The sequence below is a fragment of the Gallinula chloropus genome (assembly GCF_964237585.1).
Source record: "Gallinula chloropus genome assembly, chromosome: 5".
Classification (NCBI taxonomy): domain Eukaryota; kingdom Metazoa; phylum Chordata; class Aves; order Gruiformes; family Rallidae; genus Gallinula; species Gallinula chloropus.
The window spans coordinates 31,357,379-31,370,328 of record NC_140090.1 but is presented as its reverse complement, the minus strand read 5'-3'; the positions used below and the strand labels follow the sequence as shown (position 1 = coordinate 31,370,328).

Sequence of the window (12,950 nt, the reverse complement as noted above, 5' to 3'; positions counted from 1 at the left end):
CACTAGATGGTCCCATTTGCACTCATGCCAGTACAGGTGGAAAAGCTCTCGGGTTCTGTTGCTCCTGGCCTGCATGGCTGCTGCTGGGGCACTGTGAGATCCGGCACCAGAGCCATGGTGGGAGCAGCCAAGAGGCAAATGGGGGAGTCCCAAGCCCAGTAGTGAGCTGGGAAATATGTTATCTACACACTTAGAGTGCCCTCCCCTGCTGTGTGAGCATGTTACTTCCTCAGTGACCTAGTTTTATGAATAATAAAAGTATTCCCTCTTCATAACTGCAGCAAGAGAGAATTTTGTTAATGTTTGCTATTATAAAGAAAAGGTTACTGTGTCTTAATTTCACTAGGTTGCTCTAAAACCTATGAGATCTTTATGGAAGTTAGGACATAGCTTGTCATCAGCTGTCAGTTGTATGTGCACGTTGCTTCTAGAAATGAGTCTGTAGGGATGACTCAGCCTTGGCAGCCCAACAAAAGATGTTCCCTCTGTAAAACAAATAGTTACATCTGAAAATATAAGATTCCTTCTTTGTTGCTCTCTTGGAGGGTGCAGGGGAAAGATTGCTAGGTTGATCATGAATATTTTAAATTTGGGTTCTGCATGGCAGCCAAATAACATTTTATACCGTGACTGGATAAGCACATTAGGTCTTCCAGTATGTGTTCTAGTTCTGGCTCTGCAGCTCGTTGTCTATACACATATTTCTGGGACCAAAAAGGGCTCCAGAAACAAGCATTTAAATGTCACTTTAAACCTATTCATGTGCTTGTCTAAGCCTAGACCAAGGGCTGTTACCATACGGCCACATCTCTGCAGGCTGTCCTGGTAGTAGGGATTACTAAGTACAAGGCATGTTTCCCTGTAGCCCAGCAGCGAAGAGGAGGTGCCATGTGAGCTCTGCCCAGCAATCTGCCTCTGTAAAAGGACCTTTAAAAAAGCAATGAAGGTGGTATAGGATTGCCATGCTGCTGAAGATAGGGCGGCAGAGAATCCATGGTCATGTGAAAAGCCTGAAAGCCATATCCGTGTATTCTGTACCTGCACTTGGAAACCAGGAAGCTGGTAGCTCTTTGGTGGTAACCAGTGCTAGTTTAGACTGGTCTCGGTGCTTCACTGCAGTGCAGAAAGGGAAAGTTGAATCTAAAACAATTGGAGTCAAGAGCATGGAGTGATTCTTTAGCTGTCATAAAACAGGCTGAGTGGCCAACCTTCCCAAAGCAGAAATAGAATTGCATGGCTTTCTTGTGGTTGTTACTTGGCATAATAATGCAAAAATGCAAAAGAGATGATGCTTGCATTGCTGTCATTCTAAACATAATATTTTCTTTTTATTTTTTAATTACAGTGATGCTCCTTGTCCGTATCCATTCAGCTGTTCTTATTGTCCCGCACATGTATAATGTTGTGAAAGACTGCTGTGTTGCTTAAACAGCCGCTGAATCAATGGATGGTTGTGGCTGATTAGCAGCAGTTTTCACTTCTTGAAGAAAAGTCAGTTTATCTATAGGCAGCATGAGGAAAAAGAGACATTTTGTTCTCAGCGGGATCTCTTTGCTAAATGGAAGTTTCATTGATTATGCAGCTGTGTTGGAGGGCGACATAAATTTTGGGATGGGGTTAAAAACATATTAAAAAAAATAACGTCAGGAAAGCATTGTCCAGTAGGAAGGACCTTGAACTCTAGAGGTGAGATTGTTTTTTGGAGTGTGCAGTTAATCTGCTTTATACCTTTGGGCATGTTCCCCTGCTGCTTAATGCTACAGTCCACCAAGCTCTACCGGTTGAAGTGTATTTTCTTATTTTGTTAAGAAATTATTTTGCACTCCAAGCTCCACAAGCAGTAGCAGAACATGAGAAGAGTAATGAAGATTAAGAATAATTCAGGTTCCTGTGACTAAATTATTTATTTTGCATCCGCATCATCCAATTTTTGTGTATGTATCTGTTATGGGAAGAGGGTTTAGTCTGAGACCCAGTTTCTTTTGATTTAGGTTCTTGCACAGGCACTTGATTCATTGCTTTAATTATTAGCAAACCAGTCCCTTTCAGCTACAGTAAGAGCAGCTAATTTTCTGGAGTTGCTTACAATAAGAAAATATTTCCTGCTGCAAGTTATTGTGTTCTTAGAGTTTTCTTAATATTTATGTGAAATTCTTTAGCTGTTATAATGTAGTTGATGCAATTTAACCTTAATTGGAGGTGTGAACCACTTTTGGCGATATTTCACTTCAAGCAGTAGCTGTCACATGTATGCATACAGACAGGTTTGCCATGCCACTTCAGCTCGTCTGCAGCATTAAATTGTTCTGGGATCATTATGTATTGAAGTCTTTGGTTTCTCAGAGCAACAGTCTTGAGAAAGCAAGTGATGTCCTTTAATTATGAGGTTTCTGGTGGCCACATGTGAAAAACAGGATGAAGAGGCTGAGAAGCTGAAAGACTGTTAAAGCATTTCTTAGCCATAAGATATGGATGGAATTTGAGAGAGGCTTAATTAATTTCCCATTAGAAGTAGTTTTTAAGTCATTATAGAGGGGTGTAGTATAGGAAGACTTGTGCTTTATCAGTCATGTATGCTATTAACATATTCCATGCAGGATAAAATAATGCTATTTTAATTTCCAGGGAAGTCTTAAAAAAATTACTATATTTCCATAGTAACCACAAATAATAATGTGTACTTAAACTTATTGTTAACTTGTGGGATAAGCAACTCCAGGAAATCACGGGGAGCATATGCATGCAGAGAAGTAATAAGATCTTTGAAGGGTGACTAAGTGTGAGTTCATGTAGGCGAGAGGAAGAATGGAAGCAGTGGAGTAAAGGGCATAATTTCATATCCCCCAAGTGTGGGTTCTTGGCACAACAGTCCACATGGCCAGGCTGTGTGTGGCTCCTGTGGCTGTGAGAGAGGAGTATCTGCTTCCATGGTTGTGAGGAATTGGGGTTTGGGGTTTTTTTTGTTTTTTTTTTTTTTTTTTTTTGTGCTCTAGAGATTTGTAGCTGATTTTTTTTTTTTGTCCAGAAAATTAGCAAGAAGACCAAGGGATGCACACTTCACCAGGAAAGACTGTCTGGGTCTTATTTGCCTTTGTACCAAGCTGACAAAGCAGAAGTAATCCCCTCAAGTATCTGCTGCATTATGGCACTGGCAATTTAAGTCTAGTAAGCTAGTGAAATACTGTTGGGCTGTGCTTTGGGAGATTGACATTTCCTGGAGCTTCCTTAGGAAGCAAGAACATTCTCAAGGAATTACCAGAAGAAACCATGCAAAGCATTCATTGGGTTCTGTGCATAATTTTGAGGCAATGTTACAAACTAGCCACATTGACATTACCAGCTGCTGTCTTTATCAGATAGGCCATGAGAATCACCAAATCTGTGACTGATCTCTTTAGAATTTGGGAACCCATATGTCCAGACTGAATGGTGGGGAGAAGCTGAAAGAGAGCTTTGGTTGTATATCAAGCCTGTAAGGAAATTAATTTAGCAGGTCTTTGGTGGGGGGATGATAACACACCAATCTGTGATCCACATTGAACACATCAAATGTTATTTATGTGACAAAAAATATATTTTAGTAACTCAAATGTGCAGAGGTAGGACTCCAGTGCAACACTGATACTACTTTGCACTGATTTTTTTCTTAAAACTTCACACCATCTCTCTAGAGAAATGATGGTTAGCTCTTTTAGTCTCCTTAGAGGAGTCAGTGCCAAATCCTAGATACATCCTCAAACAGGAATCTTGCAGGATAGTGTGCTTCATGTCTGATTCATTCCTATGCCTAATTAGGGAAGGAGCAGGGAAACTGGTCCAAGTTTGTCTATGGAGAAAAGGCAGGATGCCTAGTTGGATATAACAGTTTCTTTTTTTTTTTCTTTCCTATTTTGTAAAGCTGCATTTTACAAAAATGCCAGCATTTTCTCCATCTGACTAACATTGCTGCTTTTCAGCACTTTTACCTACCTTTTATAGCGCAGGATGAGAGCAGTGATGGCAGCAGCACAGGCATCTGCTGAATGCAAGGACTGTGCAGAAGTCTCTTAGCTCAGCATCTGCAAATTATTGGAGGAAGATTATTTTTTTTTAATTTGTAGCTTTGGATGAACATAACAAAAGCAGATAGAACACCTTTAAATGCTGCATGTCCATGCCCAAGCAGTAGCAGCTGTAGCTAGGTAAGTTCTTTTTCCCAGTAAGGCATAGTAGCTCAGGCGTGCATTGTGCTGGCATGGCTATGCTCCTGCTTCTCAAGCTGATGCAGTCCTTGCTATTCTGGGCATCTCTGTGCCGAAGATAACATCCTTAATGTTTTCAACTACAGTCTCATGAAATTTTCACCCATCTCTTTTTGGGCTTAGATGCTGGTAGCATTGAGAGTCCGGTTGTTTCTACCAGCAGGGGGAATGAGCTATTAATGCTGGTGTTGGCACAGGAACAAATGAGTTTCTGTTAGGCATGAATAAATTTAGGCTGGGAAGTAGGAGGATTTACATAGTGATTCTAAGAATGAGATTCTGGAACTGCCTTCAGTGGTAGGAGGAGGAGGGCAAAACCCCCAATTACTTTTAAATGCAGTGTACGAAAGGAACAGTGTGATGGAATAGCCAGTGGTAGCCGTGGGCTGGACTTAATGACTCCAGAGATCCCTAACAGGCTTTTTCTCCTCTGTGCCTATGCAAGTGGGTCAGCGAAAGAGCAATGTTATCTTCACACCCCTTTGCAAAATCACACTGGAATGAATAGCTGCACTCTGGCTTTCTTAGAACCTACCAGTTGGAAGTATTTGATCAGCTGTGGCAAATCCTTGGGATGTGAACTCCATGTATTTAGTTTGAAGGGAATACAAATCAAAGTACGTATTTAAGTAAGATTTCCCCTGCCACCCCATCTTCCTTTCTTGACACTGTTTCTACATTTTAAATCACAGGAGTGGAGCGAGCTAGCAAGGAGCAGGCTGATGTCACAGCCACAGCTTATTGGAAGAGCAGCATTTTTTTTCTTGCTGGTAGCGTATGTTTTGCTTGCTAAGTATATCTGTATCAGAAAGCTGGCAAATGTGTTCTAGATAGCATCACTGACCAGCATGTTTCTGCTGCAGCTCTGTCTCTTGTTAGTAAATCGGACAATATGGTGAATAATTGGAGCCTTTAGTATCACAATATTTCCATTGACAGCAAAAAATACCTCACTGCAGTGTCTTGCATACAATGACTTATGTGCAGTTGTTTATAGGTTGCTGAGGAATCCTACCAAACAACTTGCAAAATGCTTTCCTATGAATGCTTAGATAATTATACAAGAGTTTATAATGAAATTAGTGTCTGGTGTGGCTTATTCAAAATCAGTTTTCCTTCAGTCAAAAGTAGATTACTGATGCTAAGTTTCATCTGCATACAAATTGAACTGCAATTTATATCACACACACACACACCCCCCCCCAGCTTGTTTGTTATTGGTGGCAGAGCTATGTTCGCAAACCTTCCTTGCTGAATGCTGGTAAGGTATGATCTTTTCAGCATCTTATTGTTTTTACTTGATCTTACCCTTAATATTTTGTAGTGTTGAGGGAGAGGACTGGCAACTATATCCTAATTACTGTGTGTATTCTAACCTGGGGAGCTGGAACATATGGTCCTCATAAAGAGTTCACTTGTGCAGTACCACTGGTGAGAGTAGTGGCTAGCAATTATGTCATGCATGTAGAGCTTGGTAAACAAGTGATAACTCTGATGGAAAAATGGCATTTTTACTGCATTCTATTTTATACTATTACTGTATTTAAAACAGTGTTGTGCCCAATGTTGTACATTGTTCCACTATTGTATGTGGAGGGGAAAGCTGGTTTTAGGACTCTGTTGAACTATGAATTAAGCAACAGGAGAATTTATTCTTCCCCTGAAGAATGTAAGGTTGAAATTAAGGTGGAAAAGTGAAAAGCAGTGGAAATGTTGTTCTATATAGATCTACAGTTTGGAAAGTGATGCAAGCCAATACTCTGTTTCCAGAATCTGTCTGTCGCATTACTGCAAAACTTGAGTTATTTTATTTTTTCTCAGATGCTAAAAAGTAAAGAAGCTAAAAGAAACAGAATAAATGGAAAGTACTTATTTTTCTGGCTAACTGCTGGGTTGCTACTGTGCTGTTAGGTGGTTGGATGTGTAGTAAAAGAAGGTCATACCATAAAAAAATTCCATAACAGCCCTTCTTATAGAAACATTCTCTTTGACACTAATGGCTGAGGAACTCTTTGAGAATAGCTGAACATAAAGAATCAGAGAGTATTCAAACACAAATGATTAAAAGAAGCTATACTAATGCAATGCATTGTTCATTACAATTACCGCTTTTTTTCTAAGCATAAATTATCCATACCTACATTGTGTGTGATTATAAAGTAAGGAAATAGGAGTAGCAAGATTCAGTACAGTTTTCTTAGCTGTTAACTCCATTGAGAAACAGAGAATGGCTACCACCTTCTTTACGTGCAAATGCCAAGTGGTATGGATTAGTTACCTGCCAGCTAATGAGGTCCTACTGTTATTCCGTGTCCTGGGTGCAATTGCTTTTTAGACCTGCAGTGCACTTGGTACCCCTTCTACAGCCATGATTTCTTCTGTTATGTGCAGCACTGGCTGGGTTATTGCTACTGCAAATCAGAAGGAATTGTCTCTCAGAGGTCTGTTGTTTTGTCCTGTGTCCATACAACATGGCGCACAGCGGGACGTGGGCCTAGGGCTGAGCCTGCCAGCACATCAGTCATACTCGACTACTTGCTGTGCTTCCTTGACAGCAGGGTTGAGCAACGGCTGCATCTGCTCTGCTGCTTCCACTACCTGTTCCCTAGGGCGTTATACCCTTCATCACCCAATGCCAGTCTTGAGTTTCCCAACTGGTACTGCCTGTTAATAGCAAAGTGATTATGTTAGTCTCCCCATGCTTAACCTCCTGTTACACCGAATATTTGGTATTGCCAGTTGCTCTTTTGTAATGATCATCACTATTGTAAACTTGGTAGCTAGTGTTCTTTTGGTATCCTTCTAAAGAGTCTTTGATAAATTAGTCATCCACGTTTGTATCTCTTGAACGTGTCTCCTTCGTATTCCATCTGCAACAGAAATAATTCCTATTTCTATTAAACCAGTTTGTCTCTCTGGGTAATATCGTGGAATACCCCACCTGCTTATTTGTTATGGGACCTAGCTGGATTCTGAAAATAAGTGTGGAATAAGAGACTACTGGTGAAATCCATGAAATTTATCTTCTACTAGGACACAGTTTTGTTGTGCTGACTCAGTGAGATCAATATTATGTGTACCTTGGAAAGGAGCAAGTTCTGTAAAAACATGCTCTACATAGAGACTTTCCCAAGTCAAACTATGCTGACTTTTTTCAGGTGATACCAGAAAAGGCATTTGATCACATCAGAAGGTTATCTTTACCATGGGCTTAAGAGAGCCTGGGCTCTCGATCAACTGGCTGTCAGCTGGCTGTCAGCTGGGGCTAGAATCAGCAGTTCTGCATCTGAGGCTTTTTTAACTTGAATGGTAGCATTAAAAAAATTCACCCCATGTGCTTCCCCCATCTGATAAAGGAGGGAGGAATTTGAAAGCTCTGAGCAGTTATCTGAGATGTGATGTAAAGTTTGTTTACCACCCAGATTGAAAGTATGTACATGCCTTGTGTAGTATGTGTTTGCTCCCTAGCCAGTCTGGAAGGACTGGCTATCAGTGGTTTCCTGTGAGCCTCCAACATCAATGTTTCAACTTCTTTCATTTGGTACAGATGCTGCTACGATAATCCATACTTCAGGTATTTTGTTTTCAGACAGCTGCAGTTCAATCTATCTGGGATTATTTCATAGCATCCTTCAAAGATGAAAGCAGATGTAAAAAAATAAAAAAGCAGCTGTTATTCCTGGTGAGGTATTTCATCTTGAGTTGATTATGCTCTGTGCAAAGAGAAATCTAGCAAAAACAAGGGCTGGTAGTTTTGGAGTGCAGGTGTTTCTAGTATTCATTGTTGCTAGACTTTTTTTTGTTGTGTGGTAAAAGTTCACTTCTGGATGTTATTTTTAATATAGTAATTTTAGTTTGTTATTCTTTGCTCCTAAAATATTTAATTGTATTTACTTTAGATCTAGCTGCACTGATGTACCTGGTCCTTTGTTCATATGTTTCTGGGGAGAAACAGGAGCTGCTGTTGGTTGAAATGTTCTAGTGATGAGGAACAGCTGGGCCAGATGGGCTGCATGAAAGGGTCTGGGAGCACCGGCATTATGGAAGACCATTTTATGTAGAAAACTGGCACAGCTTTTTCCCTAGCCCCAGAGCACAGGTGCGTTTTCTGGTATTTTTCATGCCTGGTCATCCTGTGGGTCTGTGTCTTCTATTTGTTTGCAGTTACATCCTTAGATTTTAAGCATAGAACCTATTTGACCAGTATGAGGATTCAGATTTTTTTTTTTTTTTAAGTAAGAACACTACTAATATTAAGTAGTCTGCACAGAAAGGATTTGTAAAACTGCTTATACTTTTAGAGTTAACAATGATAATGAATTCAGGCTGGAATTTAAAGAAAATTATGTGAAGCAAGTTCATATCTTTGAAAATCCATGTGGTACCAAGACAAGGTTTGGAAGGAGTAAGCTGACAGAGAAAAAACATCCAGACCAAAAAGAGAAACATTTTTATTTCCTGAACAGTTAGACCTGCACAATAAAACATTCCTTCTTGGATATTAAAAGTCTGCTGGGCCAAATGTCGCTAAGAACTCAATATCAAAACTTGTTTCTGAACTCAGCTTCCAGGTTTTTCTGACTCCTGAAGCCATGAAATGAACGCAAAGCAGCAGGTTGATCTTCTCATATCTCTTTGAAGTTATTTTTATCTTTGCAAATATTCTTTGTCTTGGTGGTTTACCCCAGGCATGCTGGACTGAACTATGAGAGATACATCCCACTGTACAGAAACGCGCTAATACTTCTTTCTGTTCACAGCCCAGCCCGCTGCTGAACGCCGTGTGCCAGAGCAGATTTATACCAGGTCACAGTCTGATTCTGCACCTTTCTTCGTGCTCCTCTTTTTATTGTACATACTTCAATTTTCTTTGTCAATATACTCTTTTGGTAACAGGAGGGCTCATGGGAAGGGTCCGCAGTGTATTACTGTGAGTTATGAAATAGCTCATTTGCCTCATCTGTGCTGGAGCAGAGGTTTCCTGGGAGCCAACTGGCCCATGGCTTCCTCTTCTTGTCCCATGAAGCCTCTTAAGCCTTGCTCTGGGCTGCTAGCTTTCAAGACTTGTTAAAGGAGTTACACAGGAAGATGAGAGCTAATGCGTGTGAGTTACTCTGGGGGAGATTCCAACTGGACTTGAGTGGAAAATTTTTCATGATGATAACAATTGACTATTGGAATAATCTCCCCAGGGCAGTGGTGGATTCCCCAACATTGCACATTTTTAAGATGTACTAGATGGGGTGGGAGCTGGGCTGTCCTGTCTGGACACAGCTTTTGCCGAGAAACGTTGGACCAGACAGCTCTCGAGGTCCCTTGAAAATTGGTAATCCATGTTCCTATGAGGGGAATTTCACTCTGCGTGAAGTTCTTAAACGAATTTGAGTTTTCCCAAAAGCAGCTTCTTGTATCCACGCCCCCTGCAAGAGGGTGTTTCTGTGCTACCCCCGGCAGGACGTTACACGTTCGCTCCCCGCTTGCCCCAGGTGCAGGGCAGCGCGGAGGCCGTGACCTGCTGCAGCCTTGCCTGTGGCCGGGGCCCTACCTCGGGGCCGGTGGCGGTAACCCGCGGGGGCAGCAACCTCCGCGGCCCGTGAGACGAGCGGGATGGGACGCGCCCGGCGCGCGCCCGGCGGCAGCACAAAGGACAGCGGCCGCGCGGCCCCGCCTATCGCACGTACCCGCCCTGGGACGAGGCCGGCGCGCGCGCCCGCCGCGGGGTTGGCGGTTGGAAGGTTGGGGGGGGGGGGGGGGGGGAAGGGAAGGTGCGCGCGCGCCGCTACCGCCCGCCCTCGCGCCTCCCGTAACTGTGGGGAGAAGAGCCAGGCGGGCGGGCGCTGCCTTGGGGAGCCGCCTGCCTCACCCCGCACGCTGCTCGCCCGGGCCCCCTGGCCTCCCTCGGCTCCGCGGGCGCAGCCCGTTGGGGGCGAGGGCGCCGCGCTGCCCCCAGGCCGGCCGCCCCCCGCGCCGCCCCGGGGCGCTATGAGCCATGAAGCCACCCGGCAGCATCTCTCTGCGGCAGTCTCGCTGCGGCCGCCGCCTCCCCGCCGCCTGCCGCCTCACGCTCCTGCCGCTCCTCGGCCGCCTCGTTTCGCTCATCCTGCTTCTCCATGGCTCCTCCTGCCCCCGGGCCCACGCGGCTGCAGCGGCCGCCGGTGGGTATGATGGGTTTTGTGTGTGTGCTCGTGTGTGTGAGGCGCCTGCTGCTCCTCGGTCCCCCTCATCTGTCCCCCCGCCTCCGCCATGGGTGATAAACCCCCATAACAGCCATCCCCTCAAACCGATTTCTTCCTCCGCCCCTTCCAGCTTTGTGTACGTGTCTGTCTCAGCGTATAGAAAAATGGGACTCGGGAAATGTTTCCTTGGCTTGCTTGCTTGCAAGAAAGAAATGTGGCGTTTGCCCTCTCTCATCTCCCGAAGCCAGTGCTGCAGTGTTTTAGATAGAGGATGGTGTGCGTAGAAATAACGCTGGTCAGGTATGCGACAAAAAAAAGGCATAGATGGTTTTTGTGTGTGTTAGGGTGCGTGTGTACTGGGGGTCTGACTGGGAAGCGAATTTGTTTGGGGTTGGATTTTTGTGTGTGCTTTTTATTTGCTTCTGACTGCATATAGATGATGTGTGGAATACTCGATACGAACTGTTCGTGTTCGTTACATTGCGTTACATTGCTTGTTGACGGTATCCTCAAATTTTAATGAGGAAGGGTACAGGATTTTGACTGAAAAGCTGTTATTGAAAGTTGAAAGAGAGGTAGAAAACTTCTTGTTATGTAAAGGGAATTGATTAGCATTCAGTGCGCATGGACTTGGAAATCAGTTTGTCTTAGGAACTTGGGGAGTATTCTTAGTCTTTTGCAGATGTATATTTGGGTTTTGTCTGTGTCTTTGAGAGAGAAGAGAGAACTTGGTGATCATAGAGCGTTTAGGGTGTAACTATATATCTATTAAGGTGTGGGTTTTGGTGGATTTTTTTCCTTTTGGAAGCTGAGAGGCATTAAGATATTTATAATCTATGACTGCATATGAAAATGTATATGCATTTAAATAAATAATGTTATTTCTGAAACCATTTTCTGTGTGAAAAATGAATCACATCTAGCTCAATGAGTAAGCTATCTTTTTGTTTGCTTACATGATTAATAAAATATTAGAATACTGCACGCTAAATATGTAGCCTTTGCCATCTAACTTATGGCTAGCATATCTTTCTTCCTCAGATCTGCATTGGAATGAAACAGCAGGCGGTATAGAGGGAGTACTGGCAGATGAAGAGAATGCATTTCAACAGAATAAAAGCAGTAACAGTAAAAATAACAGCTACAGCAATGCAATCCAGAAAGAAATTACACTGCCTTCAAGACTAATCTATTACATCAACAAAGACTCTGAAACCCCTTATCATGTCCTGGATACTAGGGCAAGGCACCAGCAGAAACACGACAAGGTAGGGTAAAAAGATGCTCATCTGCAGAATTTTCAAAATGGTAATATGTGATGTGAAACTGTGTTTGAATGTGTTATTGTGTAGATCTTCAAGATTTATTGATGGTCCTTACCCACCACTTCTAGGAATTAAAAGAGGACATATAATTAAGCAAGAATGTAATTTCCCTCCTGTTAATTCAGAAATAATTATTTTGAATTTCAGGAAGGTTCAGAAGCTGAACTATAGATAAAAAAAAATGGGAATTACACAAAGTTGATTTGCCTGATCAGTGTAGGTTCTAGTGTCTTTACTTATGCTATGCTATCATCAACAAAATGCTCTTTCCAGAATAGCTCTAGATGACAGAAATAACGGCATAGGGAGTTTCTTTAGAATCCTGAATTTACAGCCTGAGTTACTTGGCTTTGAGTGTATTGTGCACTAAATAAATGCAGTATAGGTTTCCTGCCAGTGTATGACCAGTGAAGACCACTTTAAAGTCAAAAACTGAATACCTGTATTTTTCAATATGTCATTTTGTATAGATGCAGATAGTATTTTTTTTCTCTGAAATTGCATGGGATTGAACAAACTTTGGTTTTATGTAACAGCTTGGTAATGAAATAAACCCATTCTAAACTATATTACTTAAAAGGCACTCCTTAAAATTATCTCATCCTATTTTTGTAACTTTTTATTATGAAAATTAATTTCTTCCCACAGGTTAAAATGGTAAGGTGCAGGTAGAGATGGTTTGTATAGGAAGAGATGGCCATGGTAGAGAAGAGACAGCAAAAACAAATCCATGTGTATGGTATTACTGATGGACTTTGCTATAATGGAGTTTCTACCTATTGAATTACATTTCTTTTAAAACTTTAGAAAGTGAATTTATTATGCATCATACATGCTTTGGTGATACTGATTATGTGCCACTTCAGATATGGAGTTAATATGGAGTTGCTGCATAATCTGGGGGGAGGAGGGGGAGATAGTTGAATAGTTTTGATGGGAAGAAAGGTTGCTTCCTAGCTTACTGAACTTGGATACCAGTATGTGCATTTGGATGCACCTAAATACTGCAATAGATTATGGATGGCACTCACAAAACTATTTGATTGTTGGAAAATTGAGCTATTAAGAGACTACTACTTTCAAAACTAATACCCCTTTAAAGTGAGACACCTTTTTTAAATACACACTAGGGACTTTGTGTTCCTCGCTTTGGAGAGGGGTGTGGGAAGAAAGGGATTTGCAAATGCTTGTAGACCTGCCTTTGGGAC

General features: G+C 42.2%; 1 protein-coding gene across 1 annotated transcript in view; it reads left to right on the top strand.

Annotated features, from left to right (window-relative positions):
- Nucleotides 1-10,230: 10,230 nt before the first annotated feature.
- Nucleotides 10,231-12,950, top strand: part of ADAM23 (ADAM metallopeptidase domain 23) — a gene marked incomplete at both ends in the record, with an annotated part of 72,625 nt that continues 69,905 nt past the window's right edge. The window contains 2 exons of the mRNA XM_084264486.1: nucleotides 10,231-10,396; nucleotides 11,459-11,685. Of these exons, the coding sequence (XP_084120612.1) occupies nucleotides 10,231-10,396; nucleotides 11,459-11,685 (393 nt within the window). The remainder of the gene's footprint in view (nucleotides 10,397-11,458; nucleotides 11,686-12,950) is intronic.